Genomic DNA, 25,927 nt, shown 5'->3' with positions numbered 1-25,927 from the left:
AAAATAGATCTGTTTCTAAATAAGCACTGCACAGTTTCTCCCGGAGAAGATTCTGGAAACAAATGACTTGAAAGGAGGCTGTGGGTTGATGGGGTGAGCGTGGGCAGGTGGGTGAACGGCACACTGTCGATGCAACGTGGAGGCCAGATATGCTATTCATCTCTCGTCTCAACATCGTCGGGGCTGGGCAATATATCGATATGAGATTGGATATCGTCTAGGATTTTGAATATCATAATATCTTGATATGACAAGTGCTTCCTTGGTTTTAAACACAGTACGCACTCTATTATACTTTCAAAATAACAAAAGTAGACTATACTATGTTATCAAATTATGGCGATCTTTTTCAATATCAAGGTATTTGGTCATATAATATATTGTGACGTTATTATAATTTTAGTTTTTCACCGAGCTATACTCGCCGCCATCTTTAGACAACACATAATGCAGAATTCTTAACACACCCGGTCCTGCAAACTGCTCCACAGTCAGTGTGTGTGTGTGTGTGTGTGTGTGTGTGTGTGTGTGTGTGTGTGGGGGCAGCAGAGCTACAGTATACTGTAGGTGAGGCAGAGAGCGTGATGCGCATCAAGCCACGTTACATTCTGGTTATCGGGCGCTGTGTGTGCCAACATCAGTAATTGTGCGCATCACTCACTGACTGGGAACAGTCTCCCCTTTTCCACCACACTTATCAGCAAAATAGATTATCCCTCATGTCGTATCCTCCTTTTTGTCACACAGCCAAAACAATCTAAATGACCTACATGGCTTCAGGTATCCCCCTCCCTTTTCCTATGATAATCAACCAATTTGTTTGTTCATTTAAAGAAGGCAAAACGTAAGAAGTATTGACATGTGTCGATATCTTATTGACAAAGCGCTTAATTTTGTTTCGAGGCCGATACGGTAGGTGTGTTTGGTTGTGGGGGTTGGAGGGACTCTCCCATCTTCTCCAGGCTCATCTCACCTGATGTGTGAAGGGGGAATAAACTATCCACCGACAAAACAAAAAGGTTCTTCAGGATTCTAATTGCTGGTTAAAATATATCATAGTATGGAAAGTCAGAATTGCAATGGAATTTAATAGCTGTTGATTGGTATCGATGCAATATTGCTTTAGATTATATATCCTTCTATGTTGTTTTCCGCAGGTCACTAGTACCAATCCTAATCCAGTGAAACTATCATGACATTGGAGATAAATAGTGTCTATTCTAGTATTGTTACCATACAATCTCCATTAATGAGGGCTGTTTTCAAAAACTAAACACAAGCTACCATACTTTGATATGAGTAAAATATAATAATCCTCTCTAACCTTCGTTAGAGAAACTTAACTTGATCGATTTGACACATCATAGATCAAGATCGTTAACAGCTGTGCCAGTCAAAACCCCACAAATAAAATGTTTTAACAAAATTAAAATACACCCATTTTTGTTCGTGTTCATATGTGCGATACTGCAACTTGTCTGTTGTCGACAATGAGGCAATATGTTATTTTAAAGTCATAGGATATGACTGGACTTTGATATGAAAACATTTAAATTGAACCTCTGTGAAACAGCAAGAAGACTAGCAATACAAATGAACCATGAAGAGACACGCCTCCTGGTTCTGTGCCAGAGGGTTGGACCTGGCGGGCTCAATGATATCATTAAATCATCAATGCTGCATTCAACTCATGTGGGAATTAGGGTACAAACTAGGGTTGCAATAGTATTCAGAAAGTTGGCAAAATCGGGGCCCGCCAAAGTATTTTCAACCTGAAGGCTATCAGTAAGATTGTACATGTCAACCTTCCCCACATGAATACAGCATCAGTCATCTTAATATCCACCAGGTCCAATCATACTTCAGCTGTTGCCGGTGACATTTATCGCAAATTGAGTTGACTGGATGCTTATAAAACGATGCAACAAAGAAAAACCCTGGATTAAAACTACTTGAGGCAGTGTTCATTTGTACTGTCTTAGAGACTTCTCAACAACAAAACTTCAAAATAATATAGGCGCTTCACTCTAAAATGTGAAAGTCATAAAACAACATGACATGAGAGTAAAAAAGTTGTCAAAGCGAAAAATATAAAATAGGCAGAGAGGAAAAACAAAAAGCTCTACAGGTGTTATTGATAGATGAGTGTACGCAGTACAAAAATGTAAGGTCATTTTTTTGGCATATTTTCGATACTGGTAAAGGGGGGGAGGAGAGGGGCTAATGCCTGATTTAAACTTTATCGTGCGCAGTGTCTCGCGTCGGAAATAGCAGATCTACAACGCGTTGTGAGCTTGTAGAGTGGCTAATTTCGCTGTGAGACACCGGCACACATCTAAGCATAAAAAAGACGTAAAAGTATGGATCACACATTTCCATGTAACTCAGATGGTCCTTCAAAAAAATTCCAACTGTGAAAAAAGGAACACCTCGGGGTTAGAGTTGTGTGAATCCAGTAAAAGTTGAGAAACAGAACCTGCAATAATAATACAACATTATGTACAGTGAGACCCCCCCTTGAATACTCCAAACTTACAGTTATCAACAGGCATCAATGAAAATACTAAATTCTCCACTAGAAATGCTAAATTCTGTAGTTATCTTAAATACTTTTTTTCTTTGACTTTTAACTATATTAATACTGAAAAAGTTATTCTCTGCTTTTTGTTTGAAGGCTCGTATGCTTTTCCGTACATACACGATGAAAACATTTCCCCCGTCCCGCTGTCAACCTGAATTATTATGGCAAACATTGTTCATAGGAGAATGAGAACCAACATCTACTCGGATATATCAATGTACAGTCCTTTCACATCTGTTATTCCATTGTTTATTTGTAACTACAAACTACTACTAATGTTCTCTCTCACTATATGCAGAACAATAATTATACCTGTTAAAAAAAAAAGAAGACGACAAAAGAAAAATATTCCGTGCCGCACAGAATAATTATTCCATATTTCTGTGGCGGCACTCAATCTATCACTTTTTTTTCCCTCCGTCATAATAAATACATTAAGGCCAAGAACGTTAACAAATAGAAAATAAAAAACAGAAACTCTTGTAAGCACTGTAGGTGTTTGGGTTTTTAAAAAATACTTGAATTTGAATGGATGATATAGTAGGTTATTTTTCATCATAGTTTCTGTTGCTTATCTTTTCTTTTGCTCCCGCAATGAATGTCGGGGGGGAAGAAAATAAATAAATACAAAATAAACACTTGGATATTATTCAATGGTATCGTTCGAAAAAAGAAGAAAAACAAAACAAAACAAAAAAGCCACCAACCAATCGACATTTGGGGTGAGGCGGCGACCTGCAAATTGCGAGTTCGGGCAGGTCATCGCATTTGCGAGGTTGCTCGTCTGCCCGACTGCCCGCACGCCCAACCCACGGGGGGGTGGAGGGTGTGTGTGTGTGTGTGTGGCTTGCTGTGTTGTGTTGCGTGCACCCCCGGGCATCAGTTGTTGCTGCTCTGTGTCTTGTGAAGGAGCGTGGAGGGTCCAGCAGGAGGTGACATGGTGGTGGTCGAGGAGGCCTGGTCGCCCCCAGCCGGTTTGATCCAGGGCAGGGAGAGCAGGGAGGCTCCGGTGGTGGTGGTGGTGGCCGTCATGGTCACCTGGATCATCTGGTCCTGCTGGATCAGGCGGATCAGGGACTTGAGGCGGTCCAGCGAGGCCTGGGTGTCCTGCTGTTGGTCTAGCAAGTGTTCCCTCAGGTCCATGCATTGCTGTGACAGAGAGACAGTGGGTTCTAATTAGGCCTGTTCCCCGAGTACACATTCAAGTTGACAATTAACACAACAGAATGATGCCCATGGATGTTTTCAGAATAAAGACGTAGAGTGCCCAGCAGATTTGGCCGATTTTTAAGCAAAGAAAAGCAAAAAAAGAAAGAAATCACTAAATATTCCCAAAGATGTCCCCAGACGTCTTGGGTATCACAGGGGGTGATACAGTCGTCTGGAGACGTCCTGGGCAGTCGCTATATTGCGATTTACGATTTAATTGCACTTTTGGCACTGTAATACAGGAATATGAATTTAAAAAAATCTGCTTGCCTCATAATCAAAACTGCACATGGCAGATATGACAAATATAACTGAAAAATACAAAGTAATTATTGGCATTCATCAATAATGCATTAATGAAACAAAACAAATGGTGGAAATGGCTGATCTACTGTAGATCTGCTAAAGAAGCATTGTTTCAAAAGTTTTCAAAATTAAATTACAATATTAAGTCCACTTCAAAGACATGTATTCTTCTTTGACTCCACTGTGCGTGCGACCGTGCAGTGTTTCAGTGAGGGTGTGTGTGAGGGTATGTGTGGTTTGGTGTGTTTCTTACTGTGAGGCTCTTGTTCAGTCTGTTGTCTTGTTCTTCCAGGTGGGTGCACTCCTTCTTCAACTCACTGTTCCTTCTCAGCAGCCTCCTCTTCTCTTCCTGTCGCACTGCGTGCATCACATCACAAACCACACAGTCAGGTCAAGCTGAACCGCATTGACGTACCTCAAGTCTGTGACTTCGTATTAAGTCGTCCTCTAACTTTACGGGTCCATTTCGAAGTTACAGGCCTGTGTTTGTTAGTTTTTTCAAAGAATGCTATAGAAAATATATTTTATTCTGACTTATGACATGCAGACAAAAGAATTATACACATTTCTGTATCATTTCAATACCACTCTCACCCCTAGGCGGAGCTTGGCGTGCGCGCGCAATTTTCTTGACCTTTATTTTATTATTTTAGCGTTTTTACAATGCCCTACCCCCTAAAAATGAGTTATTTAGGTAGTACAGCAGCTCACACACATACACACATGCACTACAGCCGTACAGCGAGTCATCATATCATGATAAGAGAGATGATTACAAACTACAGTCAGAAGCTAAGTTTTTTGCCGACTCTCAACCGCCAACTCTCAACTTTTTTTTTTGCACCCCCCCAAGCTCCGCCCATGCTCTCACCTGTTTTGTGCGTAACGTAGGACTGGACAAAGTTCTGTGGCCACGACATGTTCTCTTTGTTCAGAACCTTTCAGGGAGAGAGAGAGAGAGAGAGAGAGAGAGAAAAGGGTAAATACTTCGAGAGCCATTGCTCTACATATATCCCAAAGCGCTGATGAATTCGTACCTTCTTCTGGCACTTGGGGCAGTACCACACCCCTCTGGGTGGGGTCTTGAGTGGGGGGTGGAGGCAGTTTGGGTGGTAGGCGCGGGTGCAGTTGTGACACGGCTGGAGCTCTCCGTCCTCCTTGCAGATGGTACAGTGGTCATCATGCTCCAAGTCCTCCTGTCACACACAAAACAGAATGGCTGTCAGGCTCCAGCATATACTGTACCTTATTCACTCTGACGTCATGTCGTCTCAACTCTCAACTTGTTTGAATGTGTCGTTGCTGTCAGCCGGAAACCTTGTTCAAAACAGCTTTACTAGAGACAAGTTTGCTTATCACTTTTATTTAGTCACAAACTAACTGTGCAAGAATTTGTAAAACTTGTAAGTCCTCTTCCTTGTGTTTTTTTTTAGCTCTTAACACGGCAATATGCGGTTCAAATTAGTTTTGCAGATGTATATGAGCTTGTCACCCTGCTTAGAGTGTGCTACATTACTGCCCGTCTGTCAGACTTTTCACGTCATTATGGCGCATAGGCAATATATTGGGTGGCACATTATATTATGAAGGTTGGTTTATCTTTAAGTCCAACACTTTTCAGGAGTTTATTGGAAATTGTGGCTATAGCTTCAGCATAATTCCTCGGAAGCGGAGGCTCTCAACATCCACTAGAACCCAACAATTTTCATTAAATATCATGGCTACACCCTACCCCATATCTGTGAAGATTTTGTGGGTCGAGATATCTTTCTGCCAGATACCCTCATAAGAAAACCCCCCCAAACCCCCCCCCCCCCCCCCCCCCAAGGACCCCTGGGAAAGAAAGGTATACCAAAGTACTTTGAGTGATTTGTTAAAGGTGTTGAAGTTGCACACTAGCTGTAATTTGTTAACGGTGTTGAAGTTGCACACTAGCTGTAACATTTCCCACTTTAGATACAGTATATCCCGTAGAGCAGAAAAAAAGAAAGGGAAAGTGTTAGCAGATTGACACGTTCCTCTGATGCCCCTTACGTATCTCTCCTATTACACCATCTGCCCCGAAATGGGCAGCACTTTGAAATGCTGTTGACAGTTTCAACAGCCATCGAGACAGTGCATTTGCAGGGGGAAGGTACAATCACATTCATCATATTACAGACACAGTCGCAGCCTGCCCAAAGCCAGATTGGATGTACAATAAAGTAGAAAAGCTGATGATGAATCCAACTCCACGATTGGACCTGTTCTGAATAAGCTCTGCTTATGAAGTAAAAGTTGCCTCGATAACACTTGTCAACTCCCCGCGCTGCAGTCAAACGTCTACATATTTGTATCCGATGTATAATGTATTTTTTAGGCCTGTAACCTTGTGTGACTGTAGAGATCCACCAAAAGATGACATCAAAGTGCAAATTAATAAGGGCCCACATTATGATATCAGCCACTCCTTCCACACTTCCTGTCGATTTTTTTTTTTTTTACTACCGCGGATAAGCGATCGCATACTAAACACAGAACCACACACACACACACATCATCATAAGTCATGCAACATACCTTCCAGCAGAGATCCTCAGGGTCTAGTAAGCGTAGCGGATGGGGAAGCAGAGAACATGTTAGTACGTTGCAAACACTTTGAGACAGACCGACAGAGAAAGCGAAGGCAGGCAAGAGGAGGAGGGTAGAGGGGAAGGCCATGGAAGGTGCTCCGGGGAAGGCCAATGTTCAGGCAGAAGCATGTTGTTAGTACAGCTAACGGGATGGATGTGGATCAGGACCTGCATTCTTATCAACACCATTCTTATCAATATATATAGATAAAATATATCGGTCAACACATTGGTCTGGGACAATCCAGAATCTGGATTGGAATCGGTCGAGCTCTAATAAAAAACCTCCAGCTATGCGTCATTGAGAACAGACTTTTCAGCATTATCCCTGCCGATGTACCTAAGCAATTTGTGATTATGTTGTTTATTGGGTTATTTGGGGCATAATTGTGTCAGCTCCACAGCAGGACTGTGTCATGCTGATGACTGGGAGGAAGTGAAAACACATTTTTACCTCGTGCTCCTAGGAAAAGTGGGTTGTTCAGGTAATTTGATGCAAGGCGTTTGCGCTGGAAGGCAAGAGGGACAGAGGGAACATTTAGCTTGAGTAAACCCAAGATCCTCTACAACGGGCAAATTAATTAAATCTACATTTTAACATACACACATTGCTAACAGATTTATTCATAGAACAAGCTATGGTAAAATCTACCAAAAAGTTATCTAAACCCACACCCAAGACCAGTGGTCGAAAGTGTAGCGTAAGTAAATTTACTCAGGTATTGAACTTAAGTAGCCTACTGACTTTACTAGAGTATTTCCATTATTCAATTGCATCTCAAAGGCAGATATTGTATTCTGTACTTTACTCCACTACAGTTATTTGAACACCTTTGTTACTAGAGATTATTAGTACAAAACATAAATTAACCTATTTTGTACTTTTTGTAAATCGGCAATTGATTGCAATGCATTGTGAGCTTGTAGATCTAACACATTTTGAAAGGAATTGTGAAATGGGCCTACCGGTAATAACTTAAAGTACTGTACTTTTATGTTTGGTAGTGTTTTACTACGTGAGCATTTCTACATTGTGGTAATTGTTACTTTTACGTCCACCACTGCTCAAGAAAGACCCCACTCCCCAATCCCATATACCTTTCGCACTATGACCTAAATCAGGCATCATCAACTGTGTGTCCATCGTATTAGATAAGTTATTCCACGTGCGTGCATGTGTGCGAGCGATCTCACCTCTGGTTCAAAGATACCGCTGTAGGCTGGGTTGGCTGTGCTCCTCCTCTTCCTCTCCTGTCTCTTGGTCTGGATTTCTGTGCCAGGGAGCGAAAGAGGCGAAATATGCTGTCAATATCACATCAACATCTGCCTGCCAAACTCTAAAACGCACTTTGCTCTCATCGCTATATTGCTGTTCAATGCATCTGGGAGGTGCTATAACTTCTAAGCCACACTTCTGGGCTACGGACGATTGGAGTCCCGCCAAATCTTTTATGAGGTAAATTGTGTTGCACTAATATTGTCCACTTGAAGCTCAACAATCACAAAAGGTTTGTGGTGCAGCCGCTCGCCCTGCACCACACCGGTACAGCGTGGGCAGAGCAAGCTAACCCATCAGGGCAAGTGGTGGAAAGTAACTTCATTTACTTACTTAACCCATTTTGACCTGAGATCAGATTCTAAAAATGTCTTCTACATCCTGACAGTTTTCTGAAAAAGCTATGTTTCTATGTCAGTCGTTCTTCGATTTTTCAAAAAAATAGCAGACCTACAAGCTTGCCACTCTGTGGCGCGCTATGAGCTTGTAGATCTGCTATTTTTCAATAGCTAAAGCATAGCATATTGCTAACACAAAAAGTAACATTTTGAGGTACTTTTACTTTACTGGAGTATTTCCAATTCCTAATATCTTTTTTTCTACTCCATTGCACCTCAGATCCATGTATTGCTACAATATATTTATTTGAAAACTAGTTACTTTGTAGAACTTGATTATTATTACAAAACATAAGTTAACAGCTTCATTTAGCCAATCTACAAGCTCACAATGCGTCGCGATACAACACATTGTGAGCTTGTAGATCTTCTATCTTCAAAATATGTGTACACGTTGAAACATTTTGTACTTTTTGTACATTTTGATGCCAATACTTTTGTACTTTTACTCAAGTACATTTTGAATTCCAGACTTTTACTTGTAACAGAGAATTTCTATATTGCAGTATACGCAGTGCACTTTTCCCACCACTGCACCAGAGCCAAGTGGTCATTTTAGCCCATTCTGAACGGGCACCCATTTTGGTGTCAGCATCATGTTATGCTTTAGCTATTTAAAAATAGCAGATCTACAAGCTCATATCGCGCCACCGAGTGGCGCGATACGAGCTTGTAGGTCTGCCATTTTTGAAAAATCGAAGAACGACTGACATTTTTAGAATCTGATCTCAGGTCAGAATGGGTTAATCAGACCAGTGTGTGTCCAGTGGAAACCTCGTATGAATCTGATCTCAGGTCAGAATGGGTTAATATTTGGAGTGACACATCATCGTAGGAAAAGGATTCAATCCCCCGCGGCACCCTGCTGGCTCCACTCCCCCTGCCCTAAACCTTACCTTCCAAATGCTCCGTGGTCACCAGGCCCAGAGCCACCATGAAGGCGATTTTCTGTAGACGGGGACGGAATCACAGATGAGAACATGAGAACACGCCACAGGAAGAATAGCGGTGCAACAGAAAATGACCAATCTACAAACGCATTGCATACTGTGTGTGTGTGTAGATATGTGCGTGCATGCATACACACACACACACACACACACACACACACACACACACACACAGAATAAAACGACAACGAAAATGTGCTTCAAACACAAATCAATAGCATAATCGCTGAGGAAAAAAATCTCAATAGTTGGTGCCCTAGCTGGGCCAAGAGGTCAGGTGAGCAACACCTCAATGTGCTGTGCTGTGCTTGCTCTCCTGCCTGAGGGCCCTCGGGTTGTGATTGGAGGAAATAGTCCACTGACGAGGTTGTTTGCTCCCAATGAATAATTCATGGCAAGAATTCATCCCCCCCCCCCCCCTGTTTCTCCCTCTGTCTCTCTCTGTCTCCCTCCCTCTATTCAATTTGCAATGCGTTACTGCAATGAATGTTAAATGAACAATCCTCTTTCTCTCTTTCTCTTTCTATCTCTCTCCCTCCCATCTCCATCTACCTCCCTCCCACAATACATTTACTCAAGTACCGAGCTCAAGTACAATACAGGGCATATGAGTATTATGAATGAATGAACCATTGTAAAGCGCTTTCAGCACTTGGAAAAGCGCTATACAAATGCACTTCATTATTATTATGTCCATGTTTAAATACTTCTAATCCGATACACCTCAGTGACTAATACGTACGTTTTTGACAGATTTGAAAACATTTTGAGTACTTTTACTTTGGTACTATAACCCATTCTGACCGGGCACCCATTTTGGTGTCAGCATCATGTTATGCTTTAGCTATTTAAAAATAGCAGATCTACAAGCTCATATCGCGCCACCGAGTGGCGCGATACGAGCTTGTAGGTCTGCTATTTTTGAAAAATCGAAGAGCGACTGACATTTTTAGAATCTGATCTCAGGTCAGAATGGGTTCATCAGACCAGTGTGTGTCCGGCGGAAACCTCGTATGAATCTGATCTCAGGTCAGAATGGGTTAAATATATTTTGTACATTTACTCATGTACCATTTTGGAGAGATTATATGGTACTTTTCCACCGCGGCTCACGCCTTCCCTACATGTCTCTTTGTTGAGTGGCAGAGAGGCAGCCGATGGCATGTTTTTAATATGAGACAGCTCCTGTAATGGCATTTCACACAGCAAATAACACAAGCTGCTGCCAGATTAAACCTAGAGCAGGGCAGCTGAGATCAATATTCATATCTCAAGTTGTTCTCTGGTTTGATGTGCTGTCATCGCTGGTGGAATGTCACACAAAGTACATTTGCTTAGTACATTTAAGTACAATTTAAGTACAATTGTTTTACCTTACTTGAGTATGTACTTTTGTCAATACTTTATAGTTTATACAGTTACTCAGGTACATCTCAGAGGCACATATTGTGCTTTTTTACTTTTTACAATTACTTGAAAATGTCATTTATTGGTTATACGATTTAGATTATTACTCCAAGACATACTTTAACCATTTGAAGCCCAGCATGCCTATATTCTGGGGGAAACTAGCCCAACATTGTCGATCTACAAGCTCAAAACGTGTCGCACTGCGACTAGCTTTGAGCTTGTAGCTCGGCTAAGAGATTTGCCGTAGTCAGAAAAAAGCGTCCGGAGTACAGTTCTAACTCAAGAGTGGTTAACCAGTTAAACCCTATTTTATACTTAATCGATTCCAAAATAGCTGGTCTAAAAGCCTGCAGACTTTCAGAAAACATTCTGAGAAAATGTAGAAAATAATAAAATTGAAATTCATTCTATCCACTGTTTCTAGTGACTGTTTCTCCATTCAGAGTGGAGGGAGGCCGGATGGCTGGCCATGACAGACTAGCTTTCACCTCCATTCAGAGTGGAGGGAGGCCGGATGGCTGGCCATGACAGACTAGGTTTCACCTCCATTCAGAGTGGAGGGAGGCCGGATGGCTGGCCATGAGAGACTGGGTTTTTGATAAAATGAACTTGAAGCCATGTGAGCGGCTCCGATCCCATTGGCTGCTGTGAGTAATGAGCCGTAGAAGCGGGAAGGGAGGACTAAGTACAGAGAGAGAGAGAGAGCGCTGGGATCAGTGTGGGATTATCTGGGATTATTGACGGCAATAATTGGATCGGTTAACCGATTGGCGTTATGTGAGATCAGATAACCATGTGCTGTTGACTACAAACTAGCGAGGACAGAGAGAGAGAGCTCATAACTGCCTTAACCCATTCTGACCTGAGATCAGATTCATACAAGTTTTCCGCCGGACACACACTGGTCTGATGAACCCATTCTGACCTGAGATCAGATTCTAAAAATGTCAGTCGCTCTTCGATTTTTCAAAAATAGCAGACCTACAACCTCGTATCGCGCCACTCGGTGGTGCGATATGAGCTTGTAGATCTGCTATTTTTAAATAGCTAAAGCATAACATGATGCTGATGCACCAAAATGGGTGCCCGGTCAGAATGGGTTAACCAGATATACACAGGAATATAACATTTATTAACATTTATATATATATTATTAATTAACACTCTTTTACTTTCCTAAAAAAAAAACTAAAACATGAACCTTGGTTGAAAAAACCCAAAAGTTATCCATTAATGGATTAAATAACCCCGGGCATTCGGGGTGTTAAAAATGTCCTACTAAAACACCTCTTGCGTAGATGGTTACGGCGAAACGGGAAGGAAAACAAAATGGTTTAGTCTCAGATGAGCTTGTAGATTTCAAACTTAAAAAAAATATATAACATTTTCTTAAAAATGTATATATTTTTATACTAAATTGATTATTTCCATAAACTGTTGCAGCCTGAAAGTTGTCTGACCTCTGGGTCCTCGTCCTTCTTTTTGGCTGGGGGTGGTGGCGCCGCTGCCTCCTGGGCCGGGCTGACGGCCTTGGGGCCCGGGGACCCCTGGGAACAGCTGGGGACCTGTGGCGGATGATTGTGGATGATGATTACCTGTTGACGTACCACACACACACACACACACACACACACACACACACACACAGTAGATACACCATTAGTAGAGCCCGACCGAAATGTACCAAACAAACTCCAAAGTCTAATTATCCCAGAGAACGTGGTGCTTAAATCCATGTCATGAATGAACTACCATCATTTAATACCCAGAGCAGGGTCGGCTGAGATCAATATTCATATGTCAAATAGTTCTCTGCTTTGATGTGCTGTATATACTTAAAACTCTTCATCCACTACATCTCAGATGGAAATATTGACTGTGCGGATTTGCGGAGGCGGATACGTGCACGCGGACGACCGGTCGCTTCTCGCTCTCAGCCGTCTTACTGGTTATATTAATGTGCATGTGACGAGCGCCTGCGTTAGTGTCTTTGTGTTTTTGTATTTTCTTTTGACACCTACCTTGTTGTCGGTGCTGAAGAGCAGCGGCTGCACCTTGACCGCCTCGCCGAGCGCAGACATGCCGTTCCCCGTGGCGGGCGACGCCGCGATGATGGCGTACGCCACGCCCACCCCCATGGGAGTCGGCACGGGAGCGTCCTTCTGCGTCTTGGGCGGCGGCGGTACGGGAATGTGTATGATGGGCGGGGGCGAAGTGTCTCCCAGGCCGTTGGGCAGGGCTGTCAACGAAGCAGAAGATTTCACTCGACCAATAATTGCGTCTCTTCTCTTTCTTTTCTTTTCTTTTCTTTTCTTTTCTTTTCTGAAGATGCAAGTAGGCCGGGCGCAGCGCACGCTTGCGACCAGCAGCAATAACTTTGGTCTGACTGATGTATTTATATGTGTTTCAAGCCTTATGACCTGCTGTAAAACCTTTTGCCCTTCGGGGACACTAATAAACAACCTTGAACCTTGACCTTGTGCAAATCATTGAATTGAATATTCTAGTTACTTTTGCCTTTCAAAACTAAAATTGCACAGGGCAGATATTATGACTTTGGGCGACTGTAACGTGTACTACTAACCGTTGGGCTGGTGCTCGGGGCTGAAGGTGCTGTTGGCGGTGGGCAAGGCGGGGCCCCGCTGGTTCTTGGCGCTGATGACAGTGGTGGCCCCCCGCTGCAGCAGGCTCAGGGGCCCCCCCAGGCTCAGGGGCCCCCCGCTCAGCTGCTCCTGACCGGGGCTGTGGGGAAGGCTGTCTGGGATGTGGGTCTTTGGCCTAACCTGGTGGAGGAAGGACAAAAATGCTTAGAATCTCATACCTTTTGCAGTCTTGCCAGATGTGCGATAATTGTCATACGTCGTGTACCACAATTGTACCCTCTGTGCGATACACGATCAAGAGTTGCCCAACTGAAATGCCCAAATGTATGATCATTTCGCCATATCACAAAAAAGAGTGCATTTATTTACCCTGGCTACAGATTCGGTTTGGATTTTCAAAACGAGTCAGTAAATCTGACCCTAGATCAGATCTGGGAGGGATTGCTTTTAGCTGTTATTTGTGTAAGGTCCAGGAAGTTACCTGCTTCCACACAGCATATCCGATGTGTTTTTGCACGTTTTTCTCACATAGGAGTCTCAAACAAGGTTGCTATTTGTTGTGAAATTACGTCTCACCGGCTGTGATGTATCATTTTTGGCAGTGTACAATAGTTTTCTTTCAAATACGACAATTTTAAGCCTCCCAGTACGATAATTTAACATTTCCCATCTGGCATTTGTTGTTAAGACTGGAGACTTGATTCTCAAGCTGACAGCTTTCCATTCCTGCCGGCCAGGAGAGACTGGTGTGACAGAAGTGTGTGCGCCTGTGTGGTGAGAAAAAACAAACACTCTTCCCTGTCTCTCAAACAAACAAACAAACAAACGCATGCACACACACTTTTGCATTACTATACTTGTGAGGACGTCAATGTTTTCTAACTATATTAAGGCATTTTTTTTATTTTTTTATTCCTAACCTGAAATCAGATTTTCCAGTGCATGACGCCAACATGCAACAAAAAATAAATCACGCACCATAGCTCTAACTCCAACCCCTACATTGAACCTATACATGGCTATTCCTAACCTGAATCTTTTTTAGTAAGTGTTAAAAAAAAAACAAGAATTGATTAAATCAATTAATTACCAGCTGCATTATTAGCCCATTCTGAACGGGAACCCATTTTGGTGTCGGCATCATGTTATGCTTTAGCTATTGAAAAATAGCAGATCTACAAGCTCATAGCGCGCCACAGAGTGGCGCGCTACGAGCTTGTAGGTCTGCTATTTTTGAAAAATTGAAGAACGACTGACATTTTTTAGAATCTGATCTCGGGTCAGAATGGGTTAATCAGACCAGTGTGTGAACCAGTGGAAACCTCGTATGAATCTGATCTCAGGTCAGAATGGGTTATTATCTGCTGGGGTCCGCTATAACTGCGTCTGTGTCCGTTTCAGTGCAGTCGTTTATAGGAACCAAAATGATCTAAGGCGGAACCATTGTGTTCTGAGTTGTTCGTTTCCAAATCGGCCGGACTAGAGGACTAGCTTGCACATCGATGATAGACTCGGCTTGCTATTGCATAGCAGCTGGTAAAAGTTCTACCTGTACTTGGGGGGACATTGGGAATCTGGGACCTCACAAATACAGTAATACAAGCAACACACACACACACACACGCGCGCACACACACGTACACACACGCGCACTGAATATGACCTGTCATTCAGCGAGTGAGCACCATGGCAGACACAGTGGCTCGTGTGTCATGTGCTTCTCTGCTCCCAAACCTCTGTCTTTCACTCTGTCACTCTCTTCTACGGTTTCATCTCCCTTCCTCCGTCTCATCTCTCTCTCTCCGACCGTTTCACATCTCTTCTTCCGTTTCATCTCTCCTTCTGTGTACCGTTTCGTTGCTGTCGGGCAGAAACCTATACTCTACGTTCTAACTTTCTTTTAGTAAATTAACGCCCTATACCCGATTGTACTACAGTGTCACACAGAAGCATCAAAGGCAGCAGGGCCACAAGCAGCACGTTTTGAGCTTGTATCTGCTGCTTTTGCTATATATATATTATTTTTTTTGAATCCTGAAAAGTAACAGTTTGGGACATAATGAGGTTTCCACCCGACATATTTACTCAAGTAGGCTACTGTACATAATGTAGGCTATGGTTTTAAGGTTATTTTTACTTTATTTTTCTATCCTAAATCTCAGTAGTGTACTAAGTGTAGGCTACTTGCTTTTTACGCCACTGCAATTCTTTTGACAGCTTTAGTTACTAGATACCGTTTAAAAAAAGAGCACATCTGCAAGTCATCACATATTTTTAATTATGAAACGAGATATTGTGAATAATGAGTACATTTATGTTCGATACTGAACGTATATTTTGATGCCAAAACTGTAGCAATAAAGCGAGTACTTCTTCCACCCCTCCCTCTTTATCTCTCTCTCACACACACACACACGCACGCACACACACACACACACACACACACACACACAGAGAGAGAGAAGCCTCCTCTGCAGCCCCTGTGTGTTTGTTGATGCGCGTCCAAACGTGAGCAGGCTCCTAATGCCGCCCGTCGGCCAATGAGGAGACTAGAATGGAGGGTGTGGGGGTTGTTGGATGATGGGATGAAAAGTGACCGCCAACCAACACACCATGTCTGCAGCTGACTCATTCCAGCTGGATGTTTGTCTTTGTTGTATTGGATTTCAATGGCACAATGTTAGATCAATATATAGTTTATACAATATATATATATAGATGTATTATGCTCGTTGCTTCGTTCACTGTGGGTGTGTTTAAAAAAAAGCATTGGTTTGTTTGCAGTGGTGCGTGTTGCCCCCCGGTGGCCATACCCACGCGCTGCACACGGGTAACGCTTGACTTGTCTCTGTCTACACCAGTGGTCATCGATTTATTTTTAATTGTGAGTATTCTTTTGAGATGGAGGGCCACGGCCAAATAGGCTACATATCACTTTTGGGGCGTCCTTGAGATGGAAAAGTTTGAGAACCTCTGCTTTATACTGCCTGGCCCAGTGCAGTGTTAGTTTTTACTGAAAGGTTGTAGTTTTTTGTGGATAAAATATAAGATTTTAGTTGACTAAATCTACAGTCTATTCTGTCATGTATTTTGTCCGGCCTTGGATCCCTCCTCCACTAGAACCCTCCCTAACATTTTAGTCTAGTCTCGACAAAGTTGTCAATATATTTAGTCTTAATTTTAGTCATCATATCTTATGTTTATTTGGTTTTTTACCTTTTTTTGTTGCTTTTATTCAGTGAAAAATGGTAGTCGACGAACATTTTTCGACATAGTTTCAGTCGGCGAAATCAACACTGGGCTCAGCGATCGTCCCAGACTAAACGAACCCAGGCTGCAGACTTTTCCCTCAACCCCAACTCCCTGTTGGACCATCCTCATTATCATCATCATCACAGCAGTTTAATGAGCCACGGCCACTGGGAACATAAACCCAGGGAGTTTTCCATCGCTTTGCTGAGTTCTTCCTCCATTGTTGAGGGAGGGAGGGAGGGGGAGGGTGGCGTTGGGAGTCATGTTCAGACATGGAAAATCCTTCAAGGTTTGCTCCTTGAAGGGGGATTATGGACAAAGTGGTATGGTATGGTGGTGTGGAGGACAAAGTACACCGAACCCCCAGTACCCGAGTCAAAGTATAAATATACATACTCCTGGGCAAATACTACTACTCCACTACAAGTGAACGTTTCTGCGACATACACTAGCGTCGCCACGTCCAGAGGGTGTACAGTACTCGTCTACATGGCTGGTGGATGTACTGTACTGTACAGTACAGTACAGTACAGTACAGTACAGTACATGTACGTCAAGCCACCTCACGCTACGGAAACCGGTGATATAGGCTCTTGCCCAATGGGCCGCATGTTTACCGTCTAGCCCATTCTGACCTGAGATCAGATTCTAAAAAAATTCTTCTACATCCTGACAGTTTTCCATTCTGACCTGAGATCAGATTCTAAAAGTGTCTTCTACGTCAGTCGTTCTTCCCCGAGCGCAACCAAACATACTATGACTCGTCTTTTAGTTCTACTGGAAGTTCTTCTCCGCTAATCCCTAGTCTAGTTTTTATTTGTTGACGAAATTGTCAGTATATTTAGTCATAGCTTTAGTCGTCATAGATAGATTTATTTTGTAGCCTAGTTTTTGTCAGTGGAAAAAAAGGCATTCGACAAACCGTTTTGTGTGTGTGTGTGTGTGTGACATTGGGTACCTGAGGTAGCACGGTCGGTGCTTGTCCTGCAAGCCTGTGCAGGGAGCTGACTTGAGGCACCTTAATGGGCACTGCTGTGAGGGTTCCAAGCATCTGAAAGAGGCACAGGGGAGGGAAAAGGTTACACCAAATGAAAGCCACCTTGTGCGTCTGTCTACCCACGCCCCCCGCCGCCAGGGCCAGGCCGCCACGCTTGTCTGAAAGCAGTGGTGGAAAGAAACCCAAGTGCATTTACGTAATTGCGACTGAAGGTCGCAGTTAAATGTGGAATCGAGCATTTCCCGTCAGCGTGTCGGGGCACCATCAGTGTGTAGGGCACCATATACGGTGCCCAGGTCCATAGACATGTACAGTATAGGTAGACGCCCCATTCGGGCTGTGGAGCGTATGTGCTTCCTTGCGAAGCCCCGCAGAAGCATGAGCGTGCGTCACAGAGAGCATGCGCTGTGTTGGCCAGTAATCTTGGCCAGTAATCACTCGAGTGGCAGCGTGACGTATACGTGCCTTCCACTCCGGCGTACTTCCTCTCACAGTGTAAATTCTTCCACCCTCCCGTCGACACACATCGCTCTACTGGCCACTTTAGGTGTTGCAGCGATGTACGTAAATACACGTACATACATACATACATACACACACACACACACACACACACACACACACACACACACACACACACACACACACAGCTCCACATAGAGAAAGAAGAGCTGAGTGCTGAATGGTGACTGACTGACTGTGACAACAATAGCCAGCGTTGCAAGTCACAGCAGCCGTCCCAGCACTTGCTGCAACAGATTAGCCTGAAGGTGACTTTAGCCGAGGGAGGGATTATTGGAGAAGTTGCTTTCCTCGGTGGAGATTCGGTCTCGAGGCTTCCAGACACTGTTTTGCAAGGTGTCGGGAAAATATGTGGGTAAAAGGAACGTGCGGAACATTCGGCAAACATAGCAGATCTACAAGCTCACAGCTTCCTCTACTATTTCCACGTGCAGTACAACAAAGTGTAAAGGGTATAATGGTGAATTGGCTTTCAGCAGGACAGCATGGATGGCAGGCTATAGCTACCTATGCCATTAGCAAACAGAACTCCATCTGTGTACAGCAGTGGCTCTCAACCAGTGGTCCGGGGACCACCAGTGGTCCTTGAGGGGGTTCCAGGTGGTCCCCACTCCCTAGTTAAACTTAACCCATTCTGACCGGGCACCCATTTTGGTGTCAGCATCATGTTATGCTTTAGCTATTTTTGAAAAGAATCGAAGAACGACTGACATTTTTAGAATCTGATCTCAGGTCAGAATGGGTTCATCAGACCAGTGTGTGTCCGGCGGAAACCTCGTATGAATCTGATCTCAGGTCAGAATGGGTTAAACTTAAATGATGGAGAGTTGGACCCTTATAGATCTTTACCTCTTGAGTGTAAAATGACCATTTGGTTTCATTTTTACTCTCGCAAGTGGTTTAATTTGACTCTATTAGAGAATGTAGATTTTCTTTTATTTTGATCAACGTTTGCCTGTTATCTCTCCTAATGGTACCAACCAATCAATACAGCATGGAATTGTGGGCAAAATCTTATCCAACGAAAACAAAATAGTCTTTAGTTTTGGGTCTGAGAGGCTAAATCTCATCAAATGATTGGTCCGTGGCTCAAATGAGGAATAAATAATGGGCCTTGACATGAAAAGGGTCGAAAACCACTGGCGTACGGCATCGCAGACTGACATGCTAGACTTAATGCACTCTTGATTCTCTACATGTTATTGATGGAAAAAGCTTTTTTCTTTGGAGGATAGCCGGGCAATCTAGTCCCTCTATCTGCTGCTGCTCGCTCTCCATTGAGCTGAAAAGGGAGATCAAATGCGGGGGAGGAGGATCTGATCCAAGACCAGCATACAAAACATCTGATTGGGCACAGCTTTTCAGAATACAAATATTTTCAATTCAATTTTTATTTTCGATCTATTAGGAACACTTTTCACGTTTCAGACTAACTTAATTCCACGGTAAGCTAAAGACCAGAAAGCGTCATTAGCTGTATAGAGTGATTAACGGATAGGGGTCAAGGATAATGGCTCTCAACTGGCTTCCCGTTGAGACACACATTTTGTATTAACCTTGAAGTCGACGTGGCCAGTTATTAAATATGACATTATTCTATTTAAGTTTCCACTTTTGACAGCTGACTTTCAGGGTCCTAACCCCCGCTTGAGAAACACTGACTGACATCGTTATTTCTACGGGCAGTCAGAACTTACATGATTACAGTTGCATCGGTCATTCATTTGCCGTTGAAATAGGGTATGACGCACAAGTTTATCCAATCCAGCCTAAAGTATCACTTAAGAATCATAGCATTAACTATGCATAATTAATTAAATTAAATCCATGTACAGTAATCATTGGTTTGGTTTGGTTTAGTACAATCATTTATATTTATTATTATTTCTATGATTTGGTCTACTAGCCTAATCCTTTGTAATGCTAGTATTTTTTGATTGTATGTGATGTTGTTATTTTGCAAAGTGTACAGTATCATGAGTTTTCAAATTATCACCCCAAGGGGAGTAAGGTGATGACTTTGGATAGTTTTGTTGTGGATTTAACAATTTAGCTGCCTTTGACAGATACGAGAGGTGCAAGTGGTCGCCTTGTGAATCATTGTTCTAGACTGGGCCCTACTGGGTGCAGTATCACGTATTGAGGAGGCAGGTGCCTCATTAGTTTGAATATGGGCATCATGCCAGCGTGTGTGTGTTAACGTAAGAAGTGAGCTTTTCTATAATGGTATAGTCTGTTGGATCGAGTAGTAAATGCACTGACTGACCTTATCCCTGCACTCTCCCATGTGTCTCACCCCTCCACTCCACCATATCTTTTCCTATCTCATCACTGCCCTGCCTCACTTAAGCACCGGTGTCTTAAAATAATCTGAATGTCTGCCTGCGAACACCGTCTACAGTGCACCGGTAGACCTGGAGACGGCCTCCGACGGAAGGGAAGAGGAGGACGGCTCGCGTCTAAGAATAACAATCGCGCTGTTAATGCTGCGACGTGCGCGCATAATGGTGTGCCGTCACACGTCATCGAAATCACTGTTCAGACAGTCTCTCAAAAAAGCTGAGGCCATATTACATTACAGTTAGACTAAGGCGCCTCTGTGACTGTGCGCGCGCGTATATTTCTTTGACTGAAGCCATTGCGTTATGAACCTCAAAACCAGAAGGAAGCCTCTCATTAAATGCAGTGCCAGCGTTCTTGGTTAATAATTAAACCTTCGCCTGGAAATCCTCACTGAGAGAATACAGTATGTCGGAACGTATTATGTTGTCTAAAACTATGACAATTTTTTTTTAAACTAGACTACCACTAAAACAGTTTAGATGACTAAGATCATTTTATTCAAAGGACTATGACTAAAACTAAATAAAAAATCACTACTCCCCTATACTAAATCAGGCTCAGCCAACCATGTAGGTTCTGATGAACAGATTAGAGTCCACAGAATAACCACAGTACAGTATGACTTGCGCACTCTGTGTGAAGAATATAAAGTTCCCCGGGGGCTTGTTTCTGACTGCCACGGGGGTCTGTGAATTATACAATTTCACACGGCCGCTCGTTCCCCTCTGAAAACAAAGCCTCGCCTTGGCAGAATTGGCTGCATGACCCGCAGATATTGACGGAAAAGTCAATACCCGAGGAGGTTTTCTCACTCCCCGCCTGCAGTGAAATGGGGCGGGGGGGGGGTGGTGAAGAGATAGAGGAAGGGCTCCTGTTTGGCGTGAGGATTATGAGACAGTGGTGTTTACAGAGCTAATGTCCAGACCATATCTATTATTGTTCTGACGTGTAGTCTGGCTCGGACAAGGTCACGCCGTCAGTAACTAGCCGTGTGTCCAATAACCCTTTTGCAAAGGACAACACAACAAAATGGCCGACATTATGAAAGACACTGTAGAAGTGAACACATGAAATAACCTATTCTATTTGCAAAGATGAATACTGTCGCAAGGTTTTGGCTGTACAATGGCCAAGATGCACAATGATGGTCATCACTGTTCATTGTTCAAATAACTCATCGGTATATTATTCCTTATAGCGATCATACAGTAGCAATCAATTAACGCATGATTTATTTTGTTAACAAAACTTCCACACACCACCTGTCCTTACAGCCAATTCTGCTCTTCTTCCTTTTTTGAATGCTATTTATTTGTTTTTAAGATTAAACGCCTTACTCTCTGAAGAGGTAGAAGGAAGCGTTTGGAAAACTGGTCACCGATGGTAAAGTTTTCGTCCTAAAAAAAAACTAATTAAATACGCACATCACTTAGCAGAGGTGCTGGGTTCAATCAGAAAGGGAGAAAAGAACCCGCACACTCATCTGCTCCAAAATACTTCATTGACGACGTAATTCGAGCCGAGGCTCTTCATTTGGTCAAGTTTTCGTCCTTAACTTAATGGCTTCCTGCTTTTCTGCTAGCTGTGTGAAATCCCTTTCGTTTCCATTGTGCTGGAGAGAGAAAGAACAGCGAACCCGGTGGGGGGGGGGGGTGTGTGAAGGCCTGTTCCCATGGCAACAGCCGAGATGAAAATTCTTGAACTGTGAGGGCATTCATTTTAGTAATTGCTGCCTCTTATTTTCAAACCTAAGCACCTTCACTTAGGCCTGCTCTTGAAGCGTGAGCGCAGCAACCTTGGACTAGCTATTTCCTGTTCCTAACCCCCCCCTCATCTTGTTTTGAATTCATTTCCTTCTTGCGAAAATAATAGTGTCTGTCAACATCCGCCAAGAAAGTGCTTAATAGTGATGCACTAGTGATGACAGCATTAACTCTGATAGACTCCCTCCTCGCTTCCCGAAAACTCTTCCGTTCCAAGTTACCTCTTAGCTTAGTTTTTATTTAGTTTTTATCGGTGGGTTGTTCCAGCTGGGTATAATAAAGGTAAAGGGTCTCACTGTTCTCACACATCAAGACTGCATTTTAACTGTTTTATTCTTTACATCATACTGTAAATGGACAGACATTTAGGCTATCCAGCAAGCCTTCATCAGTGTCTGCTGCCAACTGGGAACACCCAGCTTCCCTGTGTAAGGGGAAAGTACCTTATGAACTACTTAAACCCCATAGTTAGTTGCTGCGAGAGTGAGGTCTAGCCAACACCAACTCTGGATTCCTGGATCGCTGCCCTCCACACGTTTGCTGCGACCTGCTATTTTCTGCAAAAGCCTTCCCCACAATAAGGATGCTGAGTTTTAGTGGTTAAGTGCATTGCTGCAGTACATTTACTTTACGTGACCAAATGTTTCTGTTTACTTTTTTTTTTTTTTTTTTTTTTTTCTTTACTTCTACTCAGTGGCTAAACAGTGGTTTCCAACCCTTTTCATATCAAGGCCCATTATTTATTCTGCATTTAATGCCACGGACCACCATTTGATGACATTTAGCCTAAAACTAAATAATATTTTGTTATCTGTCATTGGATAGGATTTTGCCCACATTCCCATGCTGTATTGATGTGGCACCATAGGAGAGATTAGGAAAACATTGATCAAAATGATAATTATTTTACATGCTCTAATTGTGTAGACTTCTTGTAAATTAAGTAGCCTTAATGCAGGTATTTAACAATCATTTAACTAGGAGGGTGACAAGGGGGGGGGGGGCGTCCTTTTTCCATGCAACACCCTCTGTTTTTCTTTTTTACTTGTTGGCTGCTGCCCGCGTGTTGCTGCTTGGAGAGACACGAATGGAAAACAAGAACACCTCTTCACCTCAATTTGTGTGTGTGTGTGTGTGTGTGTGTGTGTGTGTGTGTGTGTGTGTGTGTGTGTGTGTGTGTGTGTGTGTGTGTGTGTGTGTGTGTGTGTGTGTGTGTGTGTGTGTGTGTGTGTGTGTGTGTGTGTGTGTGTGTGTGTGTGTGTGTGTGTGTGTGTGTGTGTGTGTGTGTGTGTGTGTGTCCATGGCCAAATGAAATACGGTATATGATACTGATAATACAAAATCGAATGATAAACCATATTTATTTGTACACCTTTCAACCGTGAATGCAGATCTGCAGATTTTCACTACTTTTGTGCGACACAATCGCATGATGGAGCAGGGCATTCATTTACGGAAAAAATCAATAAATATTGCAACGTTTTCTGCCCAACAGCAATATATTTGTGTGTGTGTGTATGTACATGTACTGTATATCCGTGTGTACAGTGTACACATACGTGTATATGTTCGTGTACACACAGCACACTGCACATGCATGTGTGTTGGGGAGGTCACGTGAGAAGAACGCTATAGGATCCTCTACACCAGGGTTTCTTTTTCCTTTTAATATGAACTAAATCAATAAAGAAAACTAAATGTGCTCCTACCAGAGGTCTTTTTCCAATGTGTGTGTGCGCTTTTCGCCTAAAGCGCTTTTCGCCTAAAAGTTAACTCCACATCCCTGACTGTTGTATTGCAGGTCTTGCAGTGCAACCTGCCCCCCCCCCCCCCCCCCCCCCACACACACACACACACACACACAAGCTCAGTCCCAAAACAACTGGCGGCTTTATATTTTTGGACCATTCCACTGTTGGCTCGGCTTAGAGGGCTTTTCTCCCCCAGCAGAGTACAAGCAGTGGTGTAAAGTATACTAAGTACATTTCTCAGGTACTGTACTTAATTTACTCAATTTTGAGGCATTCTTTGTTTTACTTAGGGGTTAGGGATCTTGAGTTACTAATCACTTACTGTACATTGTAGATTTAGAAAACATGCATTAACCACTTGAGCCCTATTTGGCTATTTGAAAATGGCCAATCTACGCTCTCAATGCGTCGCACAAGGATTGTGTACATTTGGGAACTTGTACCTGTGCATAATGAGTCATTTTATTTGTAGTACTTTTACTCAAGTCAATTTAAAATACTGGCTATTGTGGTATTAAAACTTTTACGTAAGTAAAGAAATGTTAGTACTTCTTCCAACACCGAGTACAAGGGGAGCGAGTGTGGGAACCCGACCACACCCACAGTTTGCACAGGGCCAAGATGTGACCAAGTGTCTGTCGTTGATTCATGCACGTCGATGTGGACTTCAGTTGTGTCAATGTGTACGAAATCTTTTGAGCAGCTACACGCTGTGAGCTTGTTGTTCTTGTAGTAGGCTATTTTCTGCGTGCAACTGCGATGCCATCAAGGCTCACCGAAATACATTTTTGTTGACAAAATCAACTGTAGATCTAAAATGTAAAATCGTATGATATTTAGTCGACTAAAACAAGACTAAAACCAAAACATTTAAAGTATGAGATGACTATGATTTGCTGTTTCACACTGTTTCACTCCCACTCCTCCTCCTACTACTGTATATGGTCTCCATATACAGTAGTGTGACATCATCATCAAACCAGGAAGTTATGCAGGAAGGCCAACTGAGTGGCAAAAAACTACTTTCTGGCCTTGACAGCCCATACATCCACACAGAAAAGTCATATCTGATTGCATTAAACAAAGTTAAACAATGTTAAACTCACTTTGCATGTTGCTTTGCCACTCGATGTGCCATTCACTTTAAGCATGCGCATACCCTCTATTGTATTTTTGGACTAGGTTTGCCCGACAGCCACAATATTATGAGTCTGTAGAAGTCTCCTCTTTAAAGCTAGGTTTGACCTTTGGTAGAACATTGGCTTGTGTTGCTACCTTTATAGCTACCTTGCCGAAATATTGCACATATACACTGTTGATTCTGTGAACAAAGAAAGCACATAATCATTATGCTCTTTCAAAGTTAAACATGACTGCATATACGGTTTGGGTGTCGGCAATGTTAAATAACATTGAAATGAACACATTTTAAGAAGTATAGAACAGTAAGATTATTATGACGATATTATAGTAGACCAGTGTTAATAGCACGCCATTTAGTTTTATAGTCATCTGAAGTCTTAATCTAGTCAACTAAATGTAAAAATCTTATTCTTTTCGTCTTTTTAGTCACCAAAATTGACACTGTAAGAGACGCGGTGTTTGGTAAGTCTGTTATCCCATTCTGACCGGGCACCCATTTTGGTGTCGGCATCATGTTATGCTTTAGCTATTGAAAAATAGCAGATCTACAAGCTCATATCGCGCCACCGAGTGGCGCGATACGAGCTTGTAGGTCTGCTATTTTTGAAAAATCTAAAAAAAACGACTGACATTTTTAGAATCTGATCTCGGGTCAGAATGGGTTAATCAGACCAGTGTGTGTCCAGTGGAAACCTCGTGTGAATCTGATCTCGGGTCAGACTGGGTTATTGCACTCTAGTTAACTTCATAGTGACACATTGTATTTCAGTTGAATATTTATAATTCACTAGACCGGTGCCCGGTAGAGCAC

At 42.8% G+C, this 25,927-nt stretch overlaps 2 protein-coding genes across 2 annotated transcripts in view; one reads left to right on the top strand and one right to left on the bottom strand.

Annotated features, from left to right (window-relative positions):
- LOC310853470 (rho GTPase-activating protein 8-like) overlaps window positions 1-25,927 on the top strand; it is a 109,873-nt gene that overhangs the window by 34,400 nt on the left and 49,546 nt on the right. The gene's annotated exons all lie outside the window — the stretch shown is intronic.
- Window positions 3,461-25,927, bottom strand: part of phf21b (PHD finger protein 21B) — a gene marked incomplete at both ends in the record, with an annotated part of 123,838 nt that continues 101,371 nt past the window's right edge. Inside the window, 12 exons of the mRNA XM_083758035.1 lie at window positions 3,461-3,730; window positions 4,350-4,453; window positions 4,968-5,034; window positions 5,134-5,292; window positions 6,656-6,678; window positions 7,163-7,217; window positions 7,903-7,979; window positions 9,279-9,330; window positions 12,203-12,337; window positions 12,764-12,981; window positions 13,327-13,525; window positions 17,556-17,648. Coding sequence (XP_083614161.1) covers window positions 3,461-3,730; window positions 4,350-4,453; window positions 4,968-5,034; window positions 5,134-5,292; window positions 6,656-6,678; window positions 7,163-7,217; window positions 7,903-7,979; window positions 9,279-9,330; window positions 12,203-12,337; window positions 12,764-12,981; window positions 13,327-13,525; window positions 17,556-17,648 — 1,452 coding nt within the window. The remainder of the gene's footprint in view (window positions 3,731-4,349; window positions 4,454-4,967; window positions 5,035-5,133; window positions 5,293-6,655; window positions 6,679-7,162; window positions 7,218-7,902; window positions 7,980-9,278; window positions 9,331-12,202; window positions 12,338-12,763; window positions 12,982-13,326; window positions 13,526-17,555; window positions 17,649-25,927) is intronic.

Source organism: Protomyctophum parallelum (assembly GCF_964188405.1).
Source record: "Protomyctophum parallelum genome assembly, chromosome: 22".
NCBI classification, from domain to species: Eukaryota; Metazoa; Chordata; class Actinopteri; order Myctophiformes; family Myctophidae; genus Protomyctophum; species Protomyctophum parallelum.
Note: the sequence above shows the minus strand (reverse complement) of the source record. Positions and strands in the feature narration are given on the sequence as shown.